The sequence below is a fragment of the Danio rerio genome, chromosome 7 (assembly GCF_049306965.1).
Source record: "Danio rerio strain Tuebingen ecotype United States chromosome 7, GRCz12tu, whole genome shotgun sequence".
Classification (NCBI taxonomy): Eukaryota; Metazoa; Chordata; class Actinopteri; order Cypriniformes; family Danionidae; genus Danio; species Danio rerio.
This window is the reverse complement of record NC_133182.1, coordinates 62,712,203-62,737,103: the sequence shown is the minus strand read 5'-3', so window position 1 is coordinate 62,737,103 and position 24,901 is coordinate 62,712,203. Positions and strand designations below refer to the sequence as shown.

Sequence of the window (24,901 nt, the reverse complement as noted above, 5' to 3'; positions counted from 1 at the left end):
ATCTTTCTGTTTGTTGTTGTTTAATGCGCCATGCTAAAAGTTTCCCAGGTTTTTCCCCTTGGTCATAATAGGATTGTTTAAGTTTCAGTAAATAAGTTGCTGCTTTATTAGCCGACAATTCATTGTACTGTGACCTAAGAAGGAGTAACTGTGCATTTGTATCTATAGAGTTAGACTTGTTTTTGTTAAGATCTGATTCAAGTGTTTTAATTTTTTCATCTAATGTCTTCATTTCCAGTTGTGTACTCCTTTTCTTTGAACTGGTAAAACTAATTATTTGACCCCTAATAAAGGCCTTAAATGCCTCCCACCTTATGCTAGCAGATGTTTGAGAAGTATTACATGTAAAATACAGGTCAATTTGTTTATCTAAAAAATCTATAAATGTGGGGTCTGTTAGCCATCCTGGTTGAAAGCGCCATTTTGGAGAATCCTTCACTAGTTTAGCATCTTTATAAGTGAGTGACATAGCTGCATGGTCCGATATTACTATACTACCATAATTACAGTCATCAATTTTTGAAACCAGTTGTGCTGAAACCAAAAAATAGTCTATGCGTGAATAAGTTTTATAAGTGCTGGAATAACATGAGTATTCTGTTGCATTTGGTTTACTATGTCTCCATATGTCCACCAAATTTAATTCTTTAATAAAACTATTTATTGTTTTTCTCGATCTAATGTGGGTATTATCTGAACCTGATGACCTATCTCTTGCTGGATCTAACGTGCAATTAAAATCACCAGCAATTATATATTGCCCCGGGAGATTGGAGATAGTCAGAAACAAATTGTTATAGAATTTAGGGTCATCTTCGTTGGGTCCATAAACATTTATCAGATTTATATTTTCAAATAACAGCATACCCTGGACTATGATGTATCTACCTGTAGAATCCTTAATTATATTTTTAATTTGAAAAGGAACAGATTTATGAATTAGTATTATAACACCTCTAGCATAGGTGGTATATGGGGCAGATAGCACCTGACCCTGCCATCTTCTTCTTATTTTAGAAACATCCTCACTTACTAGATGGGTTTCTTGCAAGAAAATTATTTTTGATTGCAAGAATTTTATCCTGTTCATCACTTGTTTAACTTTTGAAGTTTTGTTCAAACCCCTACAGTTCCATGAAGTAAATTTCACCTTTAGGCTACCAGACATGAGTTGTCTAATATAACCTTACGGATTTGCTTGTTTGATGAAAACATACCCACATTCAACAAGAAAAAAAGGAAAGAAAAAAAATAATTAAATAAATAAATAAACAAATAAAAGAAAAAAAGGGAAAGAAAAAAAAACACACCTTATACCAACCGCTTATGACAGATACGGGTCTAGGCAATACAAAGAGCCGTCTGTCTCTCACTTTTGATTATTTCTTTCTCTTTAACTCCCTCTGCTATTATCAAATAATAACTACTTTGCCAACATTATTTACTTAGTTGTTTTGAACTGAGCAACATCAGTAAACATAACCATTAACATTTTGATATTTTGCAACTTTTAACAAATAATGACATACCTGGGGGGTTGAGCTGAATAAGGATTAGCAAAAAAGATAGATATAAATAAAAGAACAAATCAAACAGTACTGCTATTGGCCGTGAAAAGTTCGTTGTGGGATGAACGTCCCTTGCGAATGTCAAAAGGTCCAATATTTGAGTGTGCGTTATTTCCATGTTTTCCTTTCCCACCCCAGGTGCATTTTAAGTGTTTTTATCACGAGAATAAACATATGTAGTCAGAAAAAAAAAGTATATGACTAACGTGAGCCAATAGAGAACATTACGCAAAAAGAATATTAGCGTTCTCTCGTTGGAAAAAAAGACATAAAACGAATTAATCAGTAGTGCTGTCTGTCACGTTTTAGTTTCGTATATTGGTAGGATTGTCTTGATCCTTCAAAGAGACTGGATAAAGTTGTCTACTTCAGCCGGAGCTTGGAAGGTGTAGGATCTTTCTCCGTGTGTCAGTAGGAGCCGTGCTGGAAAAATAATTCTGTGCTTTTGAATTCCCTTATCTCGCAACCTTTTTCGCACGTCGTCATCAGCATCTTATGTATGCCGGCGGACAGGTCTGGGTGAAAACGGACTTGTTCGTTATTGTAGAGAACATTCCCTTTAACTCTGGCTGCCCTTAGCACTCGCTCCTTGTCTCTGAAGTTCAGGAACTCCATAATTAGTGTCCTCGGGCGTGTCGTTCGCGAGTGAATATTTGTCAAAGTGCCGATTCTGTGAGCCCGCTCAATTACAATAGATTCCCGCGAATCCAATTCTAGAGCCTCCGGTATCCACTTCTCCAAAAACGTTACCGTGTCCTGGCCCTCCGCTTTCTCCGGTAGTCCCACAAGTCTTATGTTGTTCCGTCGACTTCTGCATTCCAAATCTTCCACTTTGTTTGAAAGCGTTTTGACAGTATTTTCTAGCGTGCTCACTCTGGATAACAGCCCGTTGACGTTATCTTCGGCATCCGAAATGCGTTGCTCCGCTTGTGCTATCCGCCCTGTGCATTCCTTTATCTCCTTACTTATCGTCGTAATTGTTGCTTGGACTACATCAATTTTTTTGTAAAGTCCACTTTTCAAGGACATTATAGCTTTCATGATATCTTCGTTGTTACCATCCGAAGTTATTGCTTCGTCATCATCTTCGTCAGGGCCCTCACCAGCTGCCATGGCGTCGTTAGTTTTTTCACCCTCAGAATATTCATCATCGTTTCTGGTCTTTTTCTTGTCTTTTCTGGTACCTTTGCATGACATTTTTCTTCCCCATGCTTTTATATTTGTGTTGCTTGACTTAAGATACAATTCTGGTTGGTATTGTAGGATTAATCGCAAGTTAGCAGCAGAGCTAAAAAAATTCGACCTCTCAGCACCTCGCCATAACCGGAAGTTATATATATATATTAGTGCTGTATATACACACACACATACACACACAAACACACAGTTGAAGTCATAACTATTAGCCCCGTTTTGAGTTTTTTTCTTTTTAAACTTTTTAACATAGCAATGAAATTTTTACATTATGTCTAATAATATTTTTTCTTCTGGAGAAAGTCTTATTTGATTTACTTTAGCTTGATTAAAAGCAGGTTTTTTATTTAAAAAAATATATTTTAAGGTCAAAATTCTTAGCCCCTTTAAACTATATATTTTTGATAGTCCACAGAACAAACCATTGCTATACAATAACTTGCCTAATTACCCTAACCTGCCTAGTTAACCTAATTAACCTTGTTAAGCATTTACATGTCACTTTAAGCTGTATAGAAGTGTCTTAAAATTGTCTAGTAAAATAATAATTACTCTCATCATGGCAGGGAAACGAGTTATTAGAAATGAGATATTAAAACTAATGTTTAGAAATGTGTTGCAAATATCTTTAACAGAAAAACAGAAATAAAAAAATAAAAAAGGGGGCTAATAATTCTGACTTCAACTGTCTCTCTGTGTGTGTGTGTGTGTGTGTGTGTGTGTGTGTGTGTGTGTGTGTGTGTGTGTGTGTGTGGGTGTGTGTGTGTGTTTGTGTGTGTGTGAGAGTGTGCGTGTGTGTGTGTGTGTGTGTGTGTGTGTGTATGTATATGTGTGTGAATGTATATATATATATATATATATATATATATATATATATATATATATATACATAACTAGTTATGCAATCTACACACTGAAATAAAAGTACATACTGTAGGTTTCGAACTGGATTCTAGGACGGTTGCATCTCTGCACAAAATTCTGAACAATTCTAATCAAACACAGCGGATCAGCTAATCAAGGTGTTCAAGACTACTAGAGACTATAAAGCATGTGTGCGTTGGTGGTGGTTGGAGCTAAACTGTGCAGAGCTGTGGCCCTATAGGAATTTATTTTGAGATCATTGCCCCAAGAGGTTTAAAGAGAAAATTTTATATTATGGACTTTTAAATACAAACGTGTACTACTTTAAGGTACCGACCACCTTTAGTATAATTTGTATACGGTACAAAGACATAGACATGGTCAATATTTTTGCTTTTTTTTATAAGTAAGGATTAATAATTTAAGCATGTCAATAAACCTTACTTAAAAAAAGTAATTTTTAATTGATTTACAGATAAAAATTTTTAGCTAATCTTAGGCCATTTTACGTACTGTAGTTGAGCAGTTAAAATAAGTAATAATGTTGTCATACAAATTGCAAAAGGCTGTTACTAGTACAGGGCCAAAGCTGTTGGCTTTATTCATAAAATAATTCATTAACAAAACAATTTGAGTATTGCCAATCTAAAAATAACCTGCATTTACAGAAGCCCTTTTCTGTTTTATAACTGCAGTGGATGTGGAATACACAATTACATGTGACCAGGCATCCAACATTCAAAAGTCAGAGATTTTCTATAATGCCACAAAAGTATTACTTTCCATAGAAAATTATCTTTTTTTGTTTCCTTTTAATAAACACCCTTAAATCTGTAAATGTTTAAAATGCTTAAGATGCTTAAGATGCATCAGCTTTCCTCATTCTCCTAGATTAAGATATATATATATATATATATATATATATATATATATATATATATATATATATATATATATATTATAGTGCTGTCAAAATTAGCACGTTAACGCATGCAATCAATTTAAAGTATTTAATGCGTTAAAACAAATTAACGCAGTTTTTTTTTTTTGTCATCATTGTGTGTTCAACATGCAAAAAAATACGGATAAGACCAAGGAGGTACTTTTAGAAGGAAAGTTTCAGTATGAAACAATTAATGTTGCATTACCAGGCTATCTAGCATTTCCTCCAGCGATTCATCTAATTTTGTACGTTTCATTTTTAATCTTTCGACTTCTGTTTTAATGGAATTTGAAACTACATGCCGAATGGAACAAAAACCTCTGCATTTTGTGATGTGGTAGTCCTTTAAGGTAATCAAAATTACTGCTTACATAGTAGACTCTTAATAAGAGTATTACCTTAATCATATTAAAATCGGAGTATTGGTGTCTATGTGAAGGTACTCAGAACGTGCCAGATGATGTCACAAGCTGTCAAAGACAGCGCATTCCTCTGCCTTTAAGATGATTCCATGAGCCCTTAAATGTTTCATAAAGTTTGACGTGTTTGGGACTTCTGGTTATGGCAGCACTAGGGTAGGACGTGGTGTAGAGAGCTCCTGAATAATCTCATTTAAATAACACAACCCAAAGATCTTTAGCATAGCAAAAGTACTTTATTTAAAACAATAAGTTTACTTAGATGCACTTAGAACATAACAACAAACATGCCGAATCTAAAGAAAACGGACAATCAAAAGCATGATTGTTAAGACACAAGGATGCCACTATCCAACCCTCCGCCCTGGTTCCACACAGAAATGGAGAAAGGATTTCTCAGAATTCAGGAGTTAATTGACGGACAGCTAAGTAAATTTGCAGAATCCGTGGAGAAAATGGGTAACTAACTACAATCAATGAATCTGAGAATGGTGGAGGTAGAAACTAAACAGATGGAGATGGAACAAGCGATAATGAGCGTTCTCAAAGATGTTAAATTGGCTGCTGAGGACAAAATCAAACTGCTAAAAGATAAAACTGATGTCTTGTCGGTTTCTCAGAAGGAGTGGAAGGTAGGGATGCTGTGGATTTTTTGAAGGAATGGTTACCTAAGATTCTGGATCAGGAGGATGAGATCTACGAAATTGAAAGAGCTCACCGCACTTTGCAACGACGACTGGCTGAAAATGACAAACCGCGGGGTATTCTGGTTTGATTCCTTCGGTACGGAGACACATTTAAGATCCTCAATGCGGCCAAAGAAAAGGGTAAGCTTACCTATGGCAACTATGGCGTTATGATTTTTCGGGATATGTGTTCCACCCTGTTTAGAAAGCAATAAGAATCCAGTGCACTCAAAAGGCAGCTACGCAATAACGATGTGTCTAACGCAGTACTTTATCCTACAACACTGAGGATTCAGCTACCGGAGAGACAAAGATCTTTTAACTCCAAAGCATCAGCAGAAACTTAACTTCGACAACATCATCCAGATCTGATTGTGATCTGTTTTCTGTTTTTTTGTGACGAATTCCGGATTATCCAACGTTACCTGAGCAACCATACCAAACTATGCTAAAAATATACTGTGGATAACTTTTCTCTTGGATGAACATGTAAGAACCTAATTCTGTCAAGAGTGATCTTTATATTGAAAATCTGACAAGAGAAATATGTGTTCATATTTTTGTTCACATGTTTACTAACTTGTGTATTTCGAATCTATTACTTGTTCGTTGTGATTAATATGTTTGCTTTAAAGTACATAATTCAAGTATTTGTGGGGATATACATAACTTGTTAGGAAGCTTTTAGTTTGAAGAGAAGTCAAGGTCAACTGTATGATGCAGTGCATACTCAGTCATGAGGGTTTAAAGTTTCACACTTAAATTTTAAATTAATTAACCAAGAATTCTTAGATTTTTATAAGTCACTTTATAAATCTCAGGGAATAGAGGAAGATTCAAATTTAAATTTTTTATAAGTAAATGGTATATTCCAGTCTTAAGTGGTAATGACTGAGAAGAACTTGAAAAACAAACTTCAAAAAAAGAGATTCAATTTGCAGTTGCTGCTCTAGCCGGGAGTAAAACACCTGGGTTGGACGGGTTTTCAATGAATTATTATAAAAGTTTTATTTCTAAATTAGCAGACCCGTTGTTTTCAATGTATACAGAGGCAATTCATAAAAAAACAATTAACAAAGACTTTAAACCAGGCTTTAATCACAGTTCTTTAGAAACCAGGTAAAGATCCTAATCTATGTACTTCCAATCTGCCAATCTCACTATTTAATTCTGATTATAAAATTCTCACCAAAATGATTACATTAGGTTTAGAGTGGGTATTGCCTATTTTTATTCACATGGATCAAACTGGATTTATTAGAAATAGATCCTCTTTTGATAATATACGAAGGTTAATGGATATTATTTATTCAGCAAAACAAATAGATTTTCCAGTGATTACTCTTTCTTTAGATGCAGAAATCCCTCGACCGAGTGGCCTTATCATTTGCAAAAAATGAATTTTGGTCCAAACTTTGAAATGATTAGATTGTTGTATAAGAATCCATTGGCAGCCATCCATACTAATTCTGATTAATCTGAACATTTTTATTTATCAAGGAGAACCAGACAGGGATGTCCTCTCTCCCCGCTACTTTTTGCACTAGCAGTAGAAACCATGGCTATATCAATGCGGTCACATAAATCAATCTCTGGATTGGATATAACAGGTTGTATACACAAGACATCATCATACGCAGACGATGCGGTGCTATTTCTAACTAATCCTGAATTATATTTATCTAATTTGTCTTTAATGTTGGAAAACTTTAGGGACATATCTGGCTATAAAATTAATCTCAATAAAAGTGATATGATGCCCTTGAATTCGGCTGCAGAGAAAATACCCTTAAATAACATTCCTTTTTTATGGAATACTGAAAAAAAAAGTCTATTTTGGCCTTCTAAATTGGAAGAAGTATATTCTTTGAATAATTCCCCATTACTTAAAAAGGTAACCAGAGATCTGGACTGGAAAGATGGAACTTACTTCCATTATCACTAATTGGTAGGATAAACTGCATAAAAATGAATATTATTCAAATATATATATATATATATATATATATATATATATATATATATATATATATATATATATATATATATATATATATATATATATATATATATATATCACATATATATTTCATCCCTTTGAATTGTGTTATGAAGGCAGTTAGTTACTGGTTAATTAGGTACACTTGCAAATTGCGGTTTGTAATCAAAAAAATAATAATTGGCTACTTTCATTGCATAATAATACTCCATTTCATTGTAACCTATCTCTTCCTGAACTATTGAGAGATTAAATAACACAATACTGGTATAAAAAGTGGATACAGAAGTTGGAAGATTTGTATGAGCAGGGCGTACTACTGACATTTGAACAAATACAATGACAGTTTTCCCTTCCTGTTAAACATTTTTAAATATATTAAGGTGAGACACTATATTACCTCAATGCAAAAAGGCAATTTAGGACTCCTCTCTTCCTTCCCAATAGATGCTATTATAAGAAAAAAAAAAAAAAAAAACCCAAAGGATTTGTGTCTTGTATGTACAGTATAGCAACCTTAACAACTTGTAAGGGACGGAAGTGTCATCTTTAAAACTTAAATGGGAGAAAGACTTGACATGCATTTTTGATCAAGATACTTGGGAAAACACTGTATCTTAAGTGCCTTAACATTTTCATTTGATAGTATACATAGATAATTACAGTTTAATATTTTCATTTAATATCATCATATCATCATTATCATCATAATATTGAATATTCATTCATTCATTCATTTTCCTGTCGGCTTAGTCCCTTTATTAATCCGGGGTTGCCACAGCGGAATGAACCGCCAACTTATCCAGCAAGTTTTTATGCAGCGGATGCCCTTCCAGCTGCAACCTATCTCTGGGAAACATCCACACACACATTCACACACACTCATACACTACGGACAATTTAGCCTACCTAATTAACCTGCACCACATGTTTGGACTGTGGGGGACAACGGAGCACCTGGAGTAACAGCACTTGTCCAGCCTCTTAACCCTTCAAACATGTGTATTACACCGCCCAGATACAGTGACAATCAGATGACATTCTACAGTTTGACAAATATTGCAGCTGTTGAACAAAAATGTACTTTTGGGTCTTTTTAGTGAAGAATGTAGTTGTTTAGATTGCAACTATGCAGTTTATTTATAGGGGCAGTGCCTATTTTAAATATTCATAATATCTGTGAGACAGCGCGTTGGCAGACATTAGCCTGTCTTTGAGCAAAGACGGTTGGTAATCCACAAGATGGTGACAAAGACCGCACAATAAGCCCTAAGAGAAAAACAATGTAATTTCAAACTACAGGTGATCAAATCATTATTAAACAGGTAAATGACTTTCTAAGTCAATCTTTCTCTTTTTTATGTTGTAGTGCTGTATTTATAGCATATTAATATTGTGATCTCCTGATAGCAACAGAGAAATACTGGGAAATCTCTGTAGATGGATGGCATTTCATGCTGTTGAGCCTTATAATCTTAAATGTGAGCAAAATCACCCGTTTTATCACTTTAGACCAGTGGTTCCCAAACTTTTTGCTGTGTGCACCCCTTTCTAATATTTGACAACTGTCAAGCACCCCTTCTCCGATTAAACTACATTTTTAACTACAATAACTAAATACACATATTTTCTGTAAACGCGACTAAAATAAAAATAATAAAATATGTGAATTTAATGGATGAGCTTTTATGAAGTTCATCTGGCTTTTCATCGCTAAAGCTTCTTGGTGGATGCTGAATGTACCCAGAAAACTGATTAGTTTTAAATAAAATTATTACTCCAGCCATTATTGGTTTTTATTAATATTACCATTAATAATAATAATAATAATAATAATAATAATAATAATAGCAACAACAATATTAATTAATGAATAGTGATTTCTGAAGAATCATGTGACTAAATAAAGGAGTAATTAAGATGAAAATTCTTCTTTAAAATCACTGAAATAAATGATTAAATTAAATGATAAACTACTTTTAAATAGTTATTTAATAGTGCAATAACATTTCACAATTTTATAATTTGTATTGTATTAATGATTAAATAAATTCAGCCTTGGTGAGTAGGAGAAGCTTATTTTAAAATATTTAAAAATTATACTGACCCCAAACTTTTGAGCAGTTGTGTATAGAATGTTTTATAAGTGAAAATGTGCACTTTAATTTTGACACCCACAGACATACCAAATACAAATCAGAGAGGTCAGACTTTCTCATACAGAGCCTCATTTCAGTTTTCAAGTTTTGTAAATATCGATTGAATTAATCAATCTGTTAAATAAACGTTGGCTAGAATTATGCATTATAGGCTTAAATTATAGAGAAATAACAGATGAACCGTATCAGATTATGAAGCAGATCAATGTGGATCTTTCTTTCAAGCTGTCAGTGCAGAAATGAACAACAGGCCTAATGCAACATATTATAAGATTAAAATATGGGAAAATTATCAGATGGTAACTTTTCTTAACGGATAAACAGCTCTCTGTAATATTTTAGCATGGTTTCACTTTTGTATTAGACATCCTGCCCTCTCTTCATATAGCCTTATCTCGGACCGATTGATTTGGCACGGATCAGAGCGCAATTGCTGGAAACCACGCTAACGGGGGAAACGAGACAGATTCCAAAACAAACGTCTATCGTCACTAGTAGGACAGTAATGCACTCAGCCTGTGACCTCGTGCCATTGCACGCCTACCACCAGTGCCACTATACAGCCACATTGCACTGCTATGAGTGTGGTATTGCTCATATATATTTATATATATAAACACAACTTTGTAACACAACTTCAAGTTTAAAAGCTCATTTTAGTCAAATGCTCTAGGGTGCATTTAAAAGATGTTTTGGCTGCTTAATCAGAATCCTTGATTAAATAACAAAACAGTGCAAATAAATTACTTGGATTTACTTCTGTGTATTTATTCCAGTCTTTTGGGTGAATAAATGGACATGAACTATTTTTTTTTCATTTTTACAAGATTTACTGCCAACTAAGTCTGGAGGCAAAATGCAAAAATAGATAAAAATAAAAGAATTCACAATATTGAAATGGAGATTTAAATATAATTTTTATCAGAAACATCAACAGAAAACAGGGGTTATCTTACCTTTAATCCATCAATACCAGGAGGGCCAATGGAACCCTACAAGTGAGAATTTAAGATTAGCATTTAGTTAAAATTGCTAAAAAGTTTCATATTTCTGAAATAAATAAATAAAATAAAATAATAAAAATTACAAAAAAGCATTTATTCTCCAAAACTGTTAAGAGAGAACAAACGAACGAATGAACAAACGAACAAATAGGATATTTAAAGGTTCAGTAGGTGATTGTCTTCAGAAACATTTTTTTGTTGTGCTGGTTGAAAGTCTCTTCACAGTCCAATAGTAAAGATTACAGTAAATTATCTAAATGTGTTTATATGTATTTCTATATTCTGGGTAAAGCATAAAACAAAAAAAATGTTCATGCAATTAAATAGAGTCGGACCGTCATCTCCCTTAATTCCGACAAGCTGGTCAGACTGTTTGTCAGCAAATGTAGATTCCGACTTCTGCGCATGTGTTCACGCAGATCCTCCATTAGCGCGTGCCTGTCTGCATCACAAACGCATGCGCGCGTGGGTATAATTCGCTCTTAAAGTGGCCGCGCGGTCACGAGACGGACCGGGAGAAATTAAATGCTGAATTAAAACTTTTAAATACCTGAATCAATATTGGAGTTACTTTAGCATGCTGGAGGAAGGATGACACCATGGCTGAAGTATTACTGTTAGACAGGTAATGTTCTGTTTTGAAACTATTTTATGTTAGATTGTGTTGTGTTGACTTATATGCACAGACGTGTTGTTCAGCCACTGAAATCTCCTGGCGAAAAATTTATGTGATTATTTTCAGTTTCATAAGGTTCTTTGACAACATCTATAATGTAAATTTATATTTAGTTTAACAACAAAACACCAGTAAATAGCGCTATTCTGCCTAACCTGCTTTATTGAGCTGACGTTGCTTTTATATTCACATTGGGTCATTTTTGAACAATGATAGCCTTCCTATACTGTTTACCATGCTACTCTAAATATTCCTCTGAAATAGCATGTAAGTGTGGCTAAGTAATAAATGTAATTCCTGCACGGCGCTGGCACTAACTAATTGGCGAATGACATGAACTAGTGGGTTGTCTGTCGGCTGTTGTGACGCGGTGCGCGCGCTCGCGATTTCAGGGGGTGTGGCTTTGAATCACAGTCCCTCCCCGCTGTCCAAAGATAATATGCTAAGCGGTTAGCTTTTTGGCAGATCATCTACTGTACCTTTAAGATAACTTTACTGGTGTGAAATAAGTAAAAAGGTTAGTACAGGAGCAATTTAGAGCTAGTAATCAGGTAAACTGGTTAAATTATTAGATGATTTGAAACAGGTGATGTCAACATGTTCAAAAACAATGTTCCTGAAAGAAAGATGGGAAGATATTTGGATATTTCACCTTCAACAGTACATAGCATCATTAAAAGATTCAAGGAATTTGGAGAAATTTCCGTGCGTAAAGCACAAGGGCGCAACCCTAAGCTGAACAACCATGATCTCAAATCCCTTAGAGGCTCTGGATCAAGAATCATGATTAATCTATAAACAATATCACCACATAGTGTCACATAACCAGCGATTGCTCTCCAGAGATCGCTGGTTCTCACACGAACACCAAGAACTACACTTCCGCCTTCCCCTGGACTACATCTTCATACTTGCTCTCCTGTTACACTCACGCCTGCTCACTCATCAAGACTGATTACATTCTCACCAGCTGAACCTTGCCAGAGACTGATACACACCCTACATAAACCATTAATTCACCCATCCTGGTTGCCGAGTCTTGTTTACTACTAGTGACACTACAACGCGTTTCTCCCTGTCTTGTTTCTCTGTGTTAGACCCTAGCCTTGTTTACCTTTGTTCTCCTGTTTAGCCGCCTGCCTTACGACCTACAGCCTGTTCACTGATTACGATTCTGGATTGCCTGAAAATACACATTTGCACCAGTTTGATCATTGCTGGCCTGATGCTGAATAAACCTGCATTGTGGATCTTACCTCCAGTTGTCTCTGTCACTCCCTCCCCGGCCGTTACACATAGACTCAGGACTACTTTGGCAAACCTTTGTTAAGTACCACAATATGTAGTCACATCCACAAATATCAGTTGAAACTCGACTGCTTTAAAAGGAAGCCCTATGTTAACAGTGTCCAGAAGCGCCCTAACTTCTCTGGGCTCAGAGGCATCTAGGACCACTAAACAGTGGAAACATGTAATGTGGTCAGATGAATCAGTCTTTCAGGTGTTTTTTTTGGAGAAATAGATGCAGTCCAAAGAAGAAAAGGATCATCGAGACTTGTCACCAATTCCAAAAGACAGGGTCTGTGATGGTATGGGGTTGTCAGTACCCTTGGCAAAGGTAACTTGCACTTCTGTGACCGCATCATTAATGCTGAAAAGTACATAGAAATTTTGGAGCATACTATGCTGACTTTTCTTTCAGGGACACCCATGCATATTTCAACAAGACAATGCAAAACCACATTCTGCACACATTATAAAGTACTGGCTGTGGAGGAAGAGGATACAGGTACTTGACTGACCTGTCTCCAACAGAGAATGAGTAGTGCATTTTGAAGCTCAGAATGCTACAATGAATACCCTTATACTGTTACCCAACTTAAGACTTGTTTGCAGGAAGAATGGGTTAAAATTACACCTGGTAGACTTCTTCACTTGGTCTTCAGTTCCTAAATGTCTTGTAAGTGTTGTGAAAATAAACGCCATTACAAAATGGTAAATGCAAGAACTAAAATTGGAATATGTGTTTAAAAAACAAAACAAAAACAACAACCAACTAAACAAACAATAAAAATCATGAGAAACACATTAAATAATGTTTGTTATTTTTTGTGTTTTCCATACTATCCCTTGTTAAAATCATCAAAAACATAATGGCATGAGATTTGCTAAATAAATAAATTCTAATCCTTACAGACTCAAATTATGTAATAAGATGGCATGCATGAAAGTGTAACTGTTTATAATGGGCCCATGGGGGGTGGGCCAAGCACCATTGGGGAACATTCAAATGACCGCCTGAGGAAAGCATAGCGTGTAACACAGTGTGTAGCACAGTGTGTCATCAGTCCTAGTGTCCTGAGAAGTCTGTTGACTGCTGACATGCTGACAGCTCAAACAGACAGTTTTAATGAGGCTACTTCAGAAAACACTGGCAGCTACCTAATGTCAAGGCAAAGTAAATCTGCTATCCGTATAACATCTTTTGAACCTTTGTGCTTTTTAAACTTCCATTTCAGGTAATAATGCATATACAATTTTAAATGTAGGTAACTGCATTGTGGTAAAATTACGTTTTTAAAAGGTGGTAATCAAATTACAGTTATATCTAAAAAGTATTTTAGGTTACTAAAGTGATTCATTTTATTATGTAGTTTCTAAATGTATTAGTTATGGAGATTAACAAATAAAGTAACTGATTCTCCATTTAAAAAAAAAAACTGTGTTACATGTCTGTATTGTACTTAAATATTGTGACTAAAATCTGAATACTCCACGTCTTAATTTCATCTCTGTTTAGTTCAATTATGACTTTAATCGAACTAAAGTATTCAAAAATCACTGTTTGCTTGATAGACTCTACATCAGAGTACTGTTTTAATTTTATTTAAATTGCATTATTGGTGTCCATGTAAACACACTCAATACTTTAGAGGAATTTGAGCCCACATATATTTGCAAACTTTTAGCCACATTGGAGGGTTTTTGAGCAAGAAATGCCTTTTTAAGGTCATGTCACAACATCTCAATTAGATTCAGATCAGGACTTTGACTAGGCCATTTTTTTTTTTTTTTTTTTTTTTTTTTTTAGCCATTCAGAACTGCACATGCTGGTGTGCTTTAAATCATTGTCTTGCTATAAAACCCAAGTTCGCTTCAAGTCACTAACAGATGGCCAGGAATGCTCTGGTATCCATAACAGCAAGTCAACTAGTCTCTATAATTTAACTTTTAAATTCCACTATTACTTTATAATTCCACTAGCACTTTTAGGGTTTTCAAATGTCACTGGGGCATTGCTGGCACCCACATTGCTATTAAATCGGTCTGAAATGTAGAGGTAACAACTTAATTTTTTGCCATTATTGTTTTGGTGTTATAACTATTATGCCAGGGCCAGTACATAATTTGATGTCATCATTATTGCACACGTCATTATGTTAACAGAATACATTTAGCTTTACACATTTTTTTTAAAAAAGTACTTTTACTATTTATTATTACTTTTTTTTATTCTTTGTATTATACACTTCAATTATTACAGGACTGCAATGGTTAATTGCTGGGGGAAATGAGGATTCCCTTGTTTTCCCTATATGATGACACCTTACCCTGAACATGGACCACAGATACTATTCAACATGGCCCAGAGGAATCCTCAATAAAACAAGCAGGTCAACGAAATGAAAGAGTGCTAAGACGCATGATTTGTCAAAAATCAGTTTTAATTTATTTGTTTGCGCTGAAGCACTGCTCGTTTTATATTTCTTAAAATAATATGAATTGGCTGTTTTATTTTTGTTTACATTGCTTCAGATACTCACCTTTCAACCTGTAACACATATTTTGCCAAAAATGTTCTCACCTTATGCTCCAGTATTTCTATTTCAAATTTAGCTTTTTTAAAGGTTAGTGTTATCTACTAAATTTTAAGTAGTATAAGGTCAGTATAAGGCATTTCTATTAGGTACATGGCAGAGAGAATATTTAATACATAGCTTCATTAATTGTCAAATCAAATATTACATTTTTGGAGAATGTTTCTGTGTTTCATTTTTACTTTAGACAGAGCTCTTCTGCTGGATTACACTTTATTAAACAAGATGCTGTGTATAACATACATTAATATTGTAACTTTTAGAAGTAAATGACAGAAAAAAATAAAGTTTTGAATGGTTAGGCAACATGCTCCAAAGTGTCACACTCTCAGCTTATCAAACTGCTGAATGTGTAGTAGGAGGTGAGCTTCCCTAGCTCCAGGACATCTACACCAGTCGGTGCATGAGGAAAGCCAAGAGAATCATCAGCGACTACAGCTACCCAAGCCATAGACTTTTCTACCCTCAGGCTGACGGTTCCGCAGCATCCGATCACGCACTAGCCGGCTGAAGGAAAGTTTCTTCCTTCAGACTATCAATCGGATGAACACTTAACACACCTCACACAGACTCATCCATACCCCTCACTGCAGACCATCAATATGTAGCATGAACTGCACTCGAACCAATCCATACTTGAAACAATACTGCCTACATCTATGTGGACAACTATTCATTGTATATATCGCTGTCAATTTTACATTGTCCTGTTTTTTTTTTTTTTTTTTTTTTTTTGAGGAGTATGCTGTTGTATGTGTTTTTATTTTTATTTTTGCACTGTCTGTATTTTGCACAGTCGTTGTATTTGCATCTGTATTTTGTACTGTCTGGAGCCAGCACCTAAGCATTTTACTCATCATAGCACACGTGCTGCTGGTGATGTGACAATAAAAGTGATTTGATTTGATTTGATTCCAAATATTTAAACTAAATTAATCGTGGACTCTCACACTTTCCCCATACATGTGCTGGTGGATTACAGAGTGACTGGTAACTTAATTTCCTTTCACTTTATCTCCAAGCATCGTATATCTTCTGTGAGTAATCAAATAAAATATCAAATAACCACTTTTCAGAACTCACCATTAGGCGACGACAAAATCACCCAGCGGACAGAAGAGGTCATCCAACTCCCTTTCAACCATCAGGAGAAATTAATGTTACTTGTCCTCCCTCAAGCAAATATTGACATCATCCTGGGTAGACCCTAGCTAGCACAACACCAACCCTCTATTTACTGGAACACAGGAGAAATCCTCGGATGGGGTGCTGTCTGCAAGGAACATGGTTACACTACACCCTCTACTATTCATACTCCAGCACTGGACCCACTCTCCATTAAAACAACAACTGTAGAAAGCCCTCACGTCTCCCTCACAGTCTCCATCCGGGCCATTTATACTCCCATCCTTGATGTCTTTAGCAAGGAAAGAGCCACACAACTACCTCCACATTGGTCCTGGGACTGTAGTATCGACCTACTGCCAGATGCCAAATTACTGCATGGAAAAATGTACCTTCTTTCCTGTCCTGAGCGCGTGGCTATAGAAGACTACATGAATGAGGCCCATCATCAGGGGTTCATCAGACCTATTACTTCTCCAGCAGATTCCAATTTCTTCTTTGTGGCAAAAAAAGAATGGAGGATTGAGACCATGCATAGACCATTGGGTACTAAATGAGGCCACTGTTAAATTCGCATACCCCCTACCTTCAGTACCTGCTACCTAGAAGAGGTACCTAGAAGATCTCCTGATCTCTTTCGAGAAGGGGATGAGTGGAAGACTGCCTTTATAACCCCTACAGGTCACTAAGAGTATCAGGTTATGCCAAGTTTCATAAATGAGATATTCAGAGACTTCTTCATTGATTTACCCTTGTCTACAGTGATGATATCCTGATTTACTCACAGGACATAACCGAACACCATTCCCATGTATAATAGGTTAAGAGAAAACCAACTATACCTCAAAGCTGAAAAATATGAATTACATAAGTCAACTATCTCCTTTCTCGGGTACATGATCTACCGTAAATGAACCAGCATGGAGGCTGGTAAAGTAGACGGCATGTCCAATTGGAGCGAGCCCAAAACAGTGAAGTAGCCGCAATGCTTCTTTGGTTTCGCCAACTTCTGCTGGCGCTTTATAAAGAATTACAGCCTCCTCTCTGAACCACTAGAATCCCTTCTTAAAGGCAGCCAACGTACACTTACCTGGAATAATTCTGCATGATAACCTTTTGAACACCATAAAGTAATGTTCACTATGGCTCCCATCCTCAGACATCCTGATCTCACACAACCATTTATAGTTGAAGTAGGTGCTGCTGACGTCGGAGTTGGTGCCATCCTCTCACAATGTTCTGCTGAATACCAAACCCTTCATTCATGTGCGTATTACTCCAGGAAGCTAACCCCCATGGAAAGGAATTATGGTATAGATGATCGAGAACTCCTAGTCATAAAACTTGCCCTAGATAAATGGCGGCACTGGCTCGAGGGATCCCAATCTCCCTTTGCAGTTGTTACTGATCACAAAATTGGCAATATCTTCATAATGCAACATGCCACAAAGCCGTCAAGTCGGCTGGTTACTAGAGGAGCAGAAAAACGAAAAAAAAACAAAAAAAAAAGCACTTTTCCGACGGTCCCTTGCTGAGAGCTCCTCCCAGCGCGAGCTATCCCAGCTAAACACATATTGCGAGGGCTTAAACAGAGCAGTGCTCGTAGTGTGGAGCGAAAAAAAAGAAAGACAGCGGTGAAACATAACCCCAGAGTTAAATGACGTCAGTACATAATAATCAGTTATGATTATTAAAGAACCGATACCGAATTGTCCGCGTCTGCATCGCGGTGCACCAAAGAAACAATTAATTTTGACACCCTTAGTGGTTACTATTCTTTACTCACTTCAATTTCCAAATCACCTACCAATCCTGCCATAAGAACGTAAAGGCTGATGGTCTCTCCTATAAATACTTACCAGATCCTACTGTTGACACCCCTGAATCAACTCTACCTCCCTCCATCTTCCTAGCACCTATACTATGGGACTTAGATGTACAAATCTGTACCTCCACTGTACGTGAGCCAGCACCCCCTGAACTCCCTCATTGTCTTATCTATATGCCTACCAGGCATCGTCTCCAGCCCCTGGATAGTACGCACACTTGCAGCAGGTGAACCCTCTCGCTCCTCAGGCAGAAATATTAGTGGCCTGCCATGAAGAAGGACATTACCCCGTATGTTCAGGGTTGCTTTGTCTGTGCCATCACCACCACTCCTTGTCACCTACCTGAAGAGAAAATGCAACCGTTACCTATACCCGCCAACCCTGGATTCATCTGGGTGTGGACTTTGGCACTGATCTACCACCATCACAGGGCTATACCACCATTCCTGTGGTAGTGGATTAATTCTCTAAAGCCTGTAAATTAATCCCCCTCAAAGTTCTTCCCACGGTCATAGAAACAGCCGAAGTTCCATTCAACCATATCTTTCGTAATTGCAGACTACCCGAGGACACTGTATCCGAGGACAAAAAAATTATTTCCAGGGTCTGGCAGGCGTTCTTCCAACTTCTAGGTATTACCATCAGTCTCTCATCGGGTTATCATCTTTCGACAAATGGACAGACTGAGCGTAAAATGCAGAAGATTCCTGCTACTTCCGTACTAACTGTGCACACCCCCAAGAAGCCTGGAGCTAGTACCTACCGTGGGCTGAAAATGCTCACAATTCCCTTCATCAAAACTCTACAGGTCTAATGCCTTTGAAATATGTTTTAGGTTACCAACCATCTGTGTTTCCTCTGACCTCTGAGGTGCCCGCGGTAGACCACTAGTTCCAAGAAAGCAAGAGGGTGTGAGACTCAGCACATCTCCAGCAGGCGGTACAGAGGTACATCAGTGCCGCCAATCACCACAGGTTACCCACATACAATCCTGGAGACAAGGTTTGGCTTTCCAACCATGACATTCGCCTACGTCTGCCCTGCCGTAATCTGAGTCCCCGCTACATATAACCATTCACCATCCAGTCACAAGTTAACCCTGTCACCTACCTTCTTAACTTACCCTCACACTATCGGATTTCACCTACCTTTCACGTTTCCCTCCTTGAACCTTATTCTGGCCCCATTTCTCCTCCATCCACAGAACTGGAACCGTCTCCCCCTCCAGAACCAGCCAAAGTCCTTGGCGACAACAACTATTCGGTTAAAGAAGTTCTTGACTCACAGCTGCAGGAATGTCAACTCCAGTACCTTATCGACTAGGAATAGAGGTCGTGGGCTCCCTGCAACGTCATCTTGGATCCTAACCTCTTTGAAGTTTTTCACCGCCGATACCCTGACTGTCCTGCTACCCAACCTTGAGGTTGTCCCCGCCACTGTTCTAGGGTGCCTGGAGTCACCCGTGGAGGGGGGGTAATGTCACACCCTCAGCTCATTCTCGCAGTCCCAACCACCTCAGCCAATCACCAACCACCACACACCACTCATGTGAACCTACACTCGAATACTTACAGCTCACACCTGGTACCTCAATTATGCACCCAATTATCTTACCTTCTCCAGTCACTCACCTGCTGGAATCAACGTCAGAATGTCTTCCTCATCGCCTCTCCTGTGATCCCTGTTATATCCTGTGCTTTTCCGTGGATGTCCCTCTTCTTCTGTGAATACAAACTGCCTGCTAAAGGGAAGAGTCTTTAAAGTGAGTGGGGTGTTATCACCAAACTGGACCTCTCATACAGAACTTTTTTTCATTACTTACCTGCTTCACAATCAATTGTAGCTGTTTTACTTGAATAAATACTTAAAAGTCTTGACCCCCATTGTCTTCCTTGTGTGGCCGTAACAAAAAGATGTTATTGTTAGGTTTAGTATAGTAAGTTGCAATTGTATAAATTAATTGTCTCATGCAATTACTTTTTTTTCCCTTTTCTTAACCATTTATCTTATATTTCTTTTTTTTTTTTTTTTTTTTTGATGCAGCTGTATTGCATTTTTCATTTGGTTTTAATACTTCAAACATCAGAATTTAAACCTTTTCTGTAAAGTATGCTGCCCTTTTTTCTCACTTTGACTTTCCATTGTGACTTGTAAACTCGATCATCCATTGAAAATGCCTGTAGTTATGCACCGTGTAAACATATCCATTCTCAGTTACTTTTAGAAGGTTGATTGAGGTTGATATTGTCTCAAAGGTTTTGGAACTGACATACAGTAAGCAGGTTTTGGGTTAATCAACTAGAAGTTCAGGGTTTAGCAGATGGTAAGTTAACCTTGAATTCTGGAATACACCCCTGTATTCAAGAAAATCATAAAATGCTCGTTACCTCATCTCAGGAGCATTATTTTACTAAAGTTTGATTTCTTTACTCTTCTTAGGTAAATCATTTGCTGTATAATAAGCTGAAACAATGCTGTGTAAAAACACCCATCATTGGTTATTGGATGTTAAGGACACACTTTGGATTCTCAGTTAACCACATTCAATGTGCACAGGATGAAATAAAAACTTTAAAAAAATGAAACTAGAATTATTTTTTAGTTTAAATAAAATCAGTTAATACTGTTTCTATTTCTTCAGAAATGGACTCAAGTGAAAGTTGAATGTATGGTTGGATCCATTTATGGATACTGAAGCAGTGTATCAATGTATCTGCTAGTGATCTAAGTACACTACATAAAACATGCACTACCATTCCAATGTATAATCAGTTATTATTATTGCTGTTGTTTTTGAAAGAATTGTGCTATTGCTAATGCTGTATTAACTTCATCTTAAATTCAAAAGTAAATCAAAATGTATTACTACAGATGATGTATTACTACAGATTAAACATCCTTTTTATTATTATTATTTTGTATCATGATGTGCAAAACAAAACATGCAATTGTACCTTCTGTCCTGGTGGGCCCTCAGGTCCCTGGAAAAAGAAAATTGCAAAAAGTAGTCAAAACATGCACACATCTAAATTCAGAACTTTGCTTATGCTAAATACTTAGTGTGACTGATTTTGGTATTTCAATTTTATTTGTAAGATTGTGCAACATAATTAGGAAACAAATTACTGTGGAAACAAACAATGAGTTAAAATAGAAAATTGAAGTACAGTAAGAATCAATATTATACAAACTATGACAATGAAATTTATTGACACATTATTTTCTTACTACATTAACACACACACACACACACACACACACACACACACACACACACACACACACACACACACACACACAGATTTTTTTAATGTGAACTTTATGAATGTCTTGGCAATACATTTGTAACATTGTCATGCCAGTAAAGCAATTATTGATTTGAATTGATTTGAATAAATCTTGTACCAATTGATAGAAGGTAAATTCAATTTTCAATCTACTTGCAATTAGTTTTTTTAGGATTGCTTACACACTAAAATTAAAAGTAGTACACTATTAGCAAAACCTTACACACAAGTATTAAAACATCAGCCCATATTTGCACAACTATAAGCACATTGTCAACTTAACACTTGTTGCAAAACTCTACACACAGTGATTTGCAAAACACTAAACACACTTAGCATACATCACACACTAAAATCTATCATGAAGTCACTTCCTTGCAATACCAAAGCACTGACTGTCAAATTACTGCACCGTCCAATCAACTTGTTCAACACAGTCATCAGGTGTGCAAACACTAGTTTGATTTATTGTAGACACAACATTCAGGTGTTTAAGCACTATAAAATGCCAGTTTCAATGAAAATCATCAGGTCTCAATATGAACACTGGCACACACCATAAAAAAAAAAAAAAATATATATATATATATATATATATATATATATATATATATATATATATATATATATATATATATATATATATATATATATATATATTCAAATGAAGCAAATTTATGGAGTGCCTTTCGAGCACAATTTCGAAAGGGTGAAAAGATTGTGGCATGATTATGCAGAGGTATGTATTCACTTTAGCAGTGTGATCTTGCATACTGTCTCATAATCTTTTACTGTACTGTAATACTAGATCTACACTGAACTACACAATTTTGCCTGACACTGTTCTTCAGGTAGTTTTACGAATAGATGGAGAGGAGATATAGCATGAGTTTGCTTACGTAGATGATGGTGTGTTCAACCTGACGTGAACACGGAGTAGAAGAAACATCATTGGCCACAGGGCTATAGTCAATGTCCCAGGGCAACGTGGGGGAAATATACAGTAACACTCTGTGCAGCCATTTCAAAATATGGGGTCCTCCACTGCCATGCCCATATGGGCCCTTACAACACAGCACATATACTTACATTCTTGGACCAATTGCACAACATAACAGCAGCAAATCAAATCGATCATACGCAATACATTGTTGTCTGGGACAATGTGTCTTTCCACCGTTCTGCTCTGGTTCAGAACTGGTTATAGCAACATCCACATTTTACCGTCCTGTATCTTCCACCATACTCTCCATTCCTCATCCTTATTGAAGAGTTTTTTCTCAGCATGGTGGTGGAAAGTATATGATCTTCATCTCCAAGCTGAGGTACCCCTCATCCAAGCCATGGAGGAGGCCTGTGACCAGATGGAGGCAGCAGCAAAACAAGATTCTACATTCAAGACACTTCTTTCCAAGGTGTCTTGCTAAGGTCAACATTGCAATTGATAATTCTCATGCCAGATCTATCTTAAAGTTCAATGCGTAAAGTGACATGTTACAGTACTTTGTATCTTCATGCCAACATGTTGGACATGTTGAGGAATAAATGAGTTTCTTCAGTGTGCAGCATTGTTCTTGAGTAGTGTTTGGTGAATTTACTTTATATTTGTACTTTGTTGATGGTAGCTTACTCCAATCATAGGAAAGCAGAAGTGCTAAAAGTGTTGTAGATTTATCACAGCAGTGTGTAACTCGTGCAAACAGTGTATAGCAAATATGAAAATGTGTGTTTCTTATGGTAAAAAAGTGTGGTTTTTAAACAGAATTGTATAGTTTTTACAAGAGTGTTTCATTATGCAAAGGATCTTTAGGGTTTTGCTAATTGGGTGTGTGGTTGTGCTAATTGTGTGTACTGTTTTGAAAACACTGGCCCTGTTTTGAAAATCGTGCTTAAGCAATCCAAAAAAACTGTAAACCTTTCAACATTACCACTGGGTCTATTTCACCAACACTTGATTATATATATAATATATATAATGTCTATATTGCAGTCAAATACAACTTAAAAAAAATTTCTCTTCTTTACCACAAAAAACATTCTCCCTTACTGCTGGAGTAAGGTGAGACACATGTCTGGTAGTAGCTATCGCCCCTATAGTCTCCTCTGCAAATCCCCAGTTCTTTTCTCAGGTGAAGACATATACAAGGACCTTCACTGATCTCTCAAGGGGAAATTAGATTTAAGCATTTTAGTCCACATCAACATCAGCCATCCTTTTAGTGTCTCCTAATAAACATTTTATCACATGAGATGTATAAAACCTTTTTTTAAATGTCATCAACGTCTATGTTTTAGCCTCTTCCACTGATTGGTCCTCGAACACACGAAATTCACAATTTGAAGACACCAGAGTTTTGACTTCTTCACTCAAATCTTATTTTTTGTAAAAGTGCTCTATAATGCCCAGGCAAAAAAAGAGCTTATTACCTCTAAGAACTGTTTAGCTAAATGATGAAATCTCAATCCTGTGAATATCATTAGGTGGCTAAACCATTTTGCTACATTTTTGTAATCCATGCACAACAGATATTTTTTTCTATTTATTTAATCTAAAAATATCAGTTATGCTGTGGTTGGAACAAAAAGCTTTTGCAAGGGGTTCTATAGCTATGGCAAATAAAAGTGGGGACAGGGGTCAACCCTGTCTGGTCCCACGATAAATTGAAAAATATTTAGAATTTATACCATTTTGTATTCACAGATGCCAAAGGGGAAGAATATGAGAGTTTTACTCAACCCACAAATTTATCTCCAAACCCAAACTTTTTCAATGTGAAAAAAAGAGATAGTCCAACTTGATGTCAAAAGCCTTTTCTGCATCGAGAGGGACTAAGACCTCCGGAGTCTGTCGACGTAAAAATAATGTTCAGCAATCTTCTAAGATTGAAGTAACCTTGCCTGTTTTTTATAAAACCTGTTTTATAAAAAGGATGTATGATGTTTTGCACAATAGTTTCTAGTCTTATAGAAAGGACCTTGGCCAAAATTTTCATGTTAACATTAAGGAGGGATATTGGACGATAAGACTCACAGTCAAGTGGGTTTTTATTAGGTTTCAAGATCAATGAAATTAATGCTTGACGCATGGATAAGGGTAAACTACCATTATTAAATGATTCTTAAAAAACTGAAAGTAGTAATGGAAAAAGCTGAAGAGAAAACTTTTTTTAAAACTTGGTTGGAAACCTATCTGGGTCTGAAGATTTTCCACTCTGCATCTCTGAAATTGCATGTAAAATTTCAGCTAAACTAATAGGATTATCTAATTTG

At 36.4% G+C, this 24,901-nt stretch overlaps 1 protein-coding gene across 35 annotated transcripts in view; it reads right to left on the bottom strand.

Moving 5' to 3' along the window:
* col25a1 (collagen type XXV alpha 1 chain) overlaps window positions 1–24,901 on the bottom strand; it is a 329,419-nt gene that overhangs the window by 117,567 nt on the left and 186,951 nt on the right. For all 35 annotated transcript variants that reach the window (XR_012382769.1, XR_012382768.1, XM_073907401.1 and 32 more), the window contains 2 exons: window positions 21,299–21,325; window positions 10,789–10,824 (listed from right to left, as the gene is read on the bottom strand). Coding sequence is in view for 33 of the 35 variants with exons in the window: in XM_073907401.1 (XP_073763502.1) it covers window positions 10,789–10,824; window positions 21,299–21,325 (63 nt within the window). In the remaining 2 variants the exon portion in view is untranslated. The remainder of the gene's footprint in view (window positions 1–10,788; window positions 10,825–21,298; window positions 21,326–24,901) is intronic.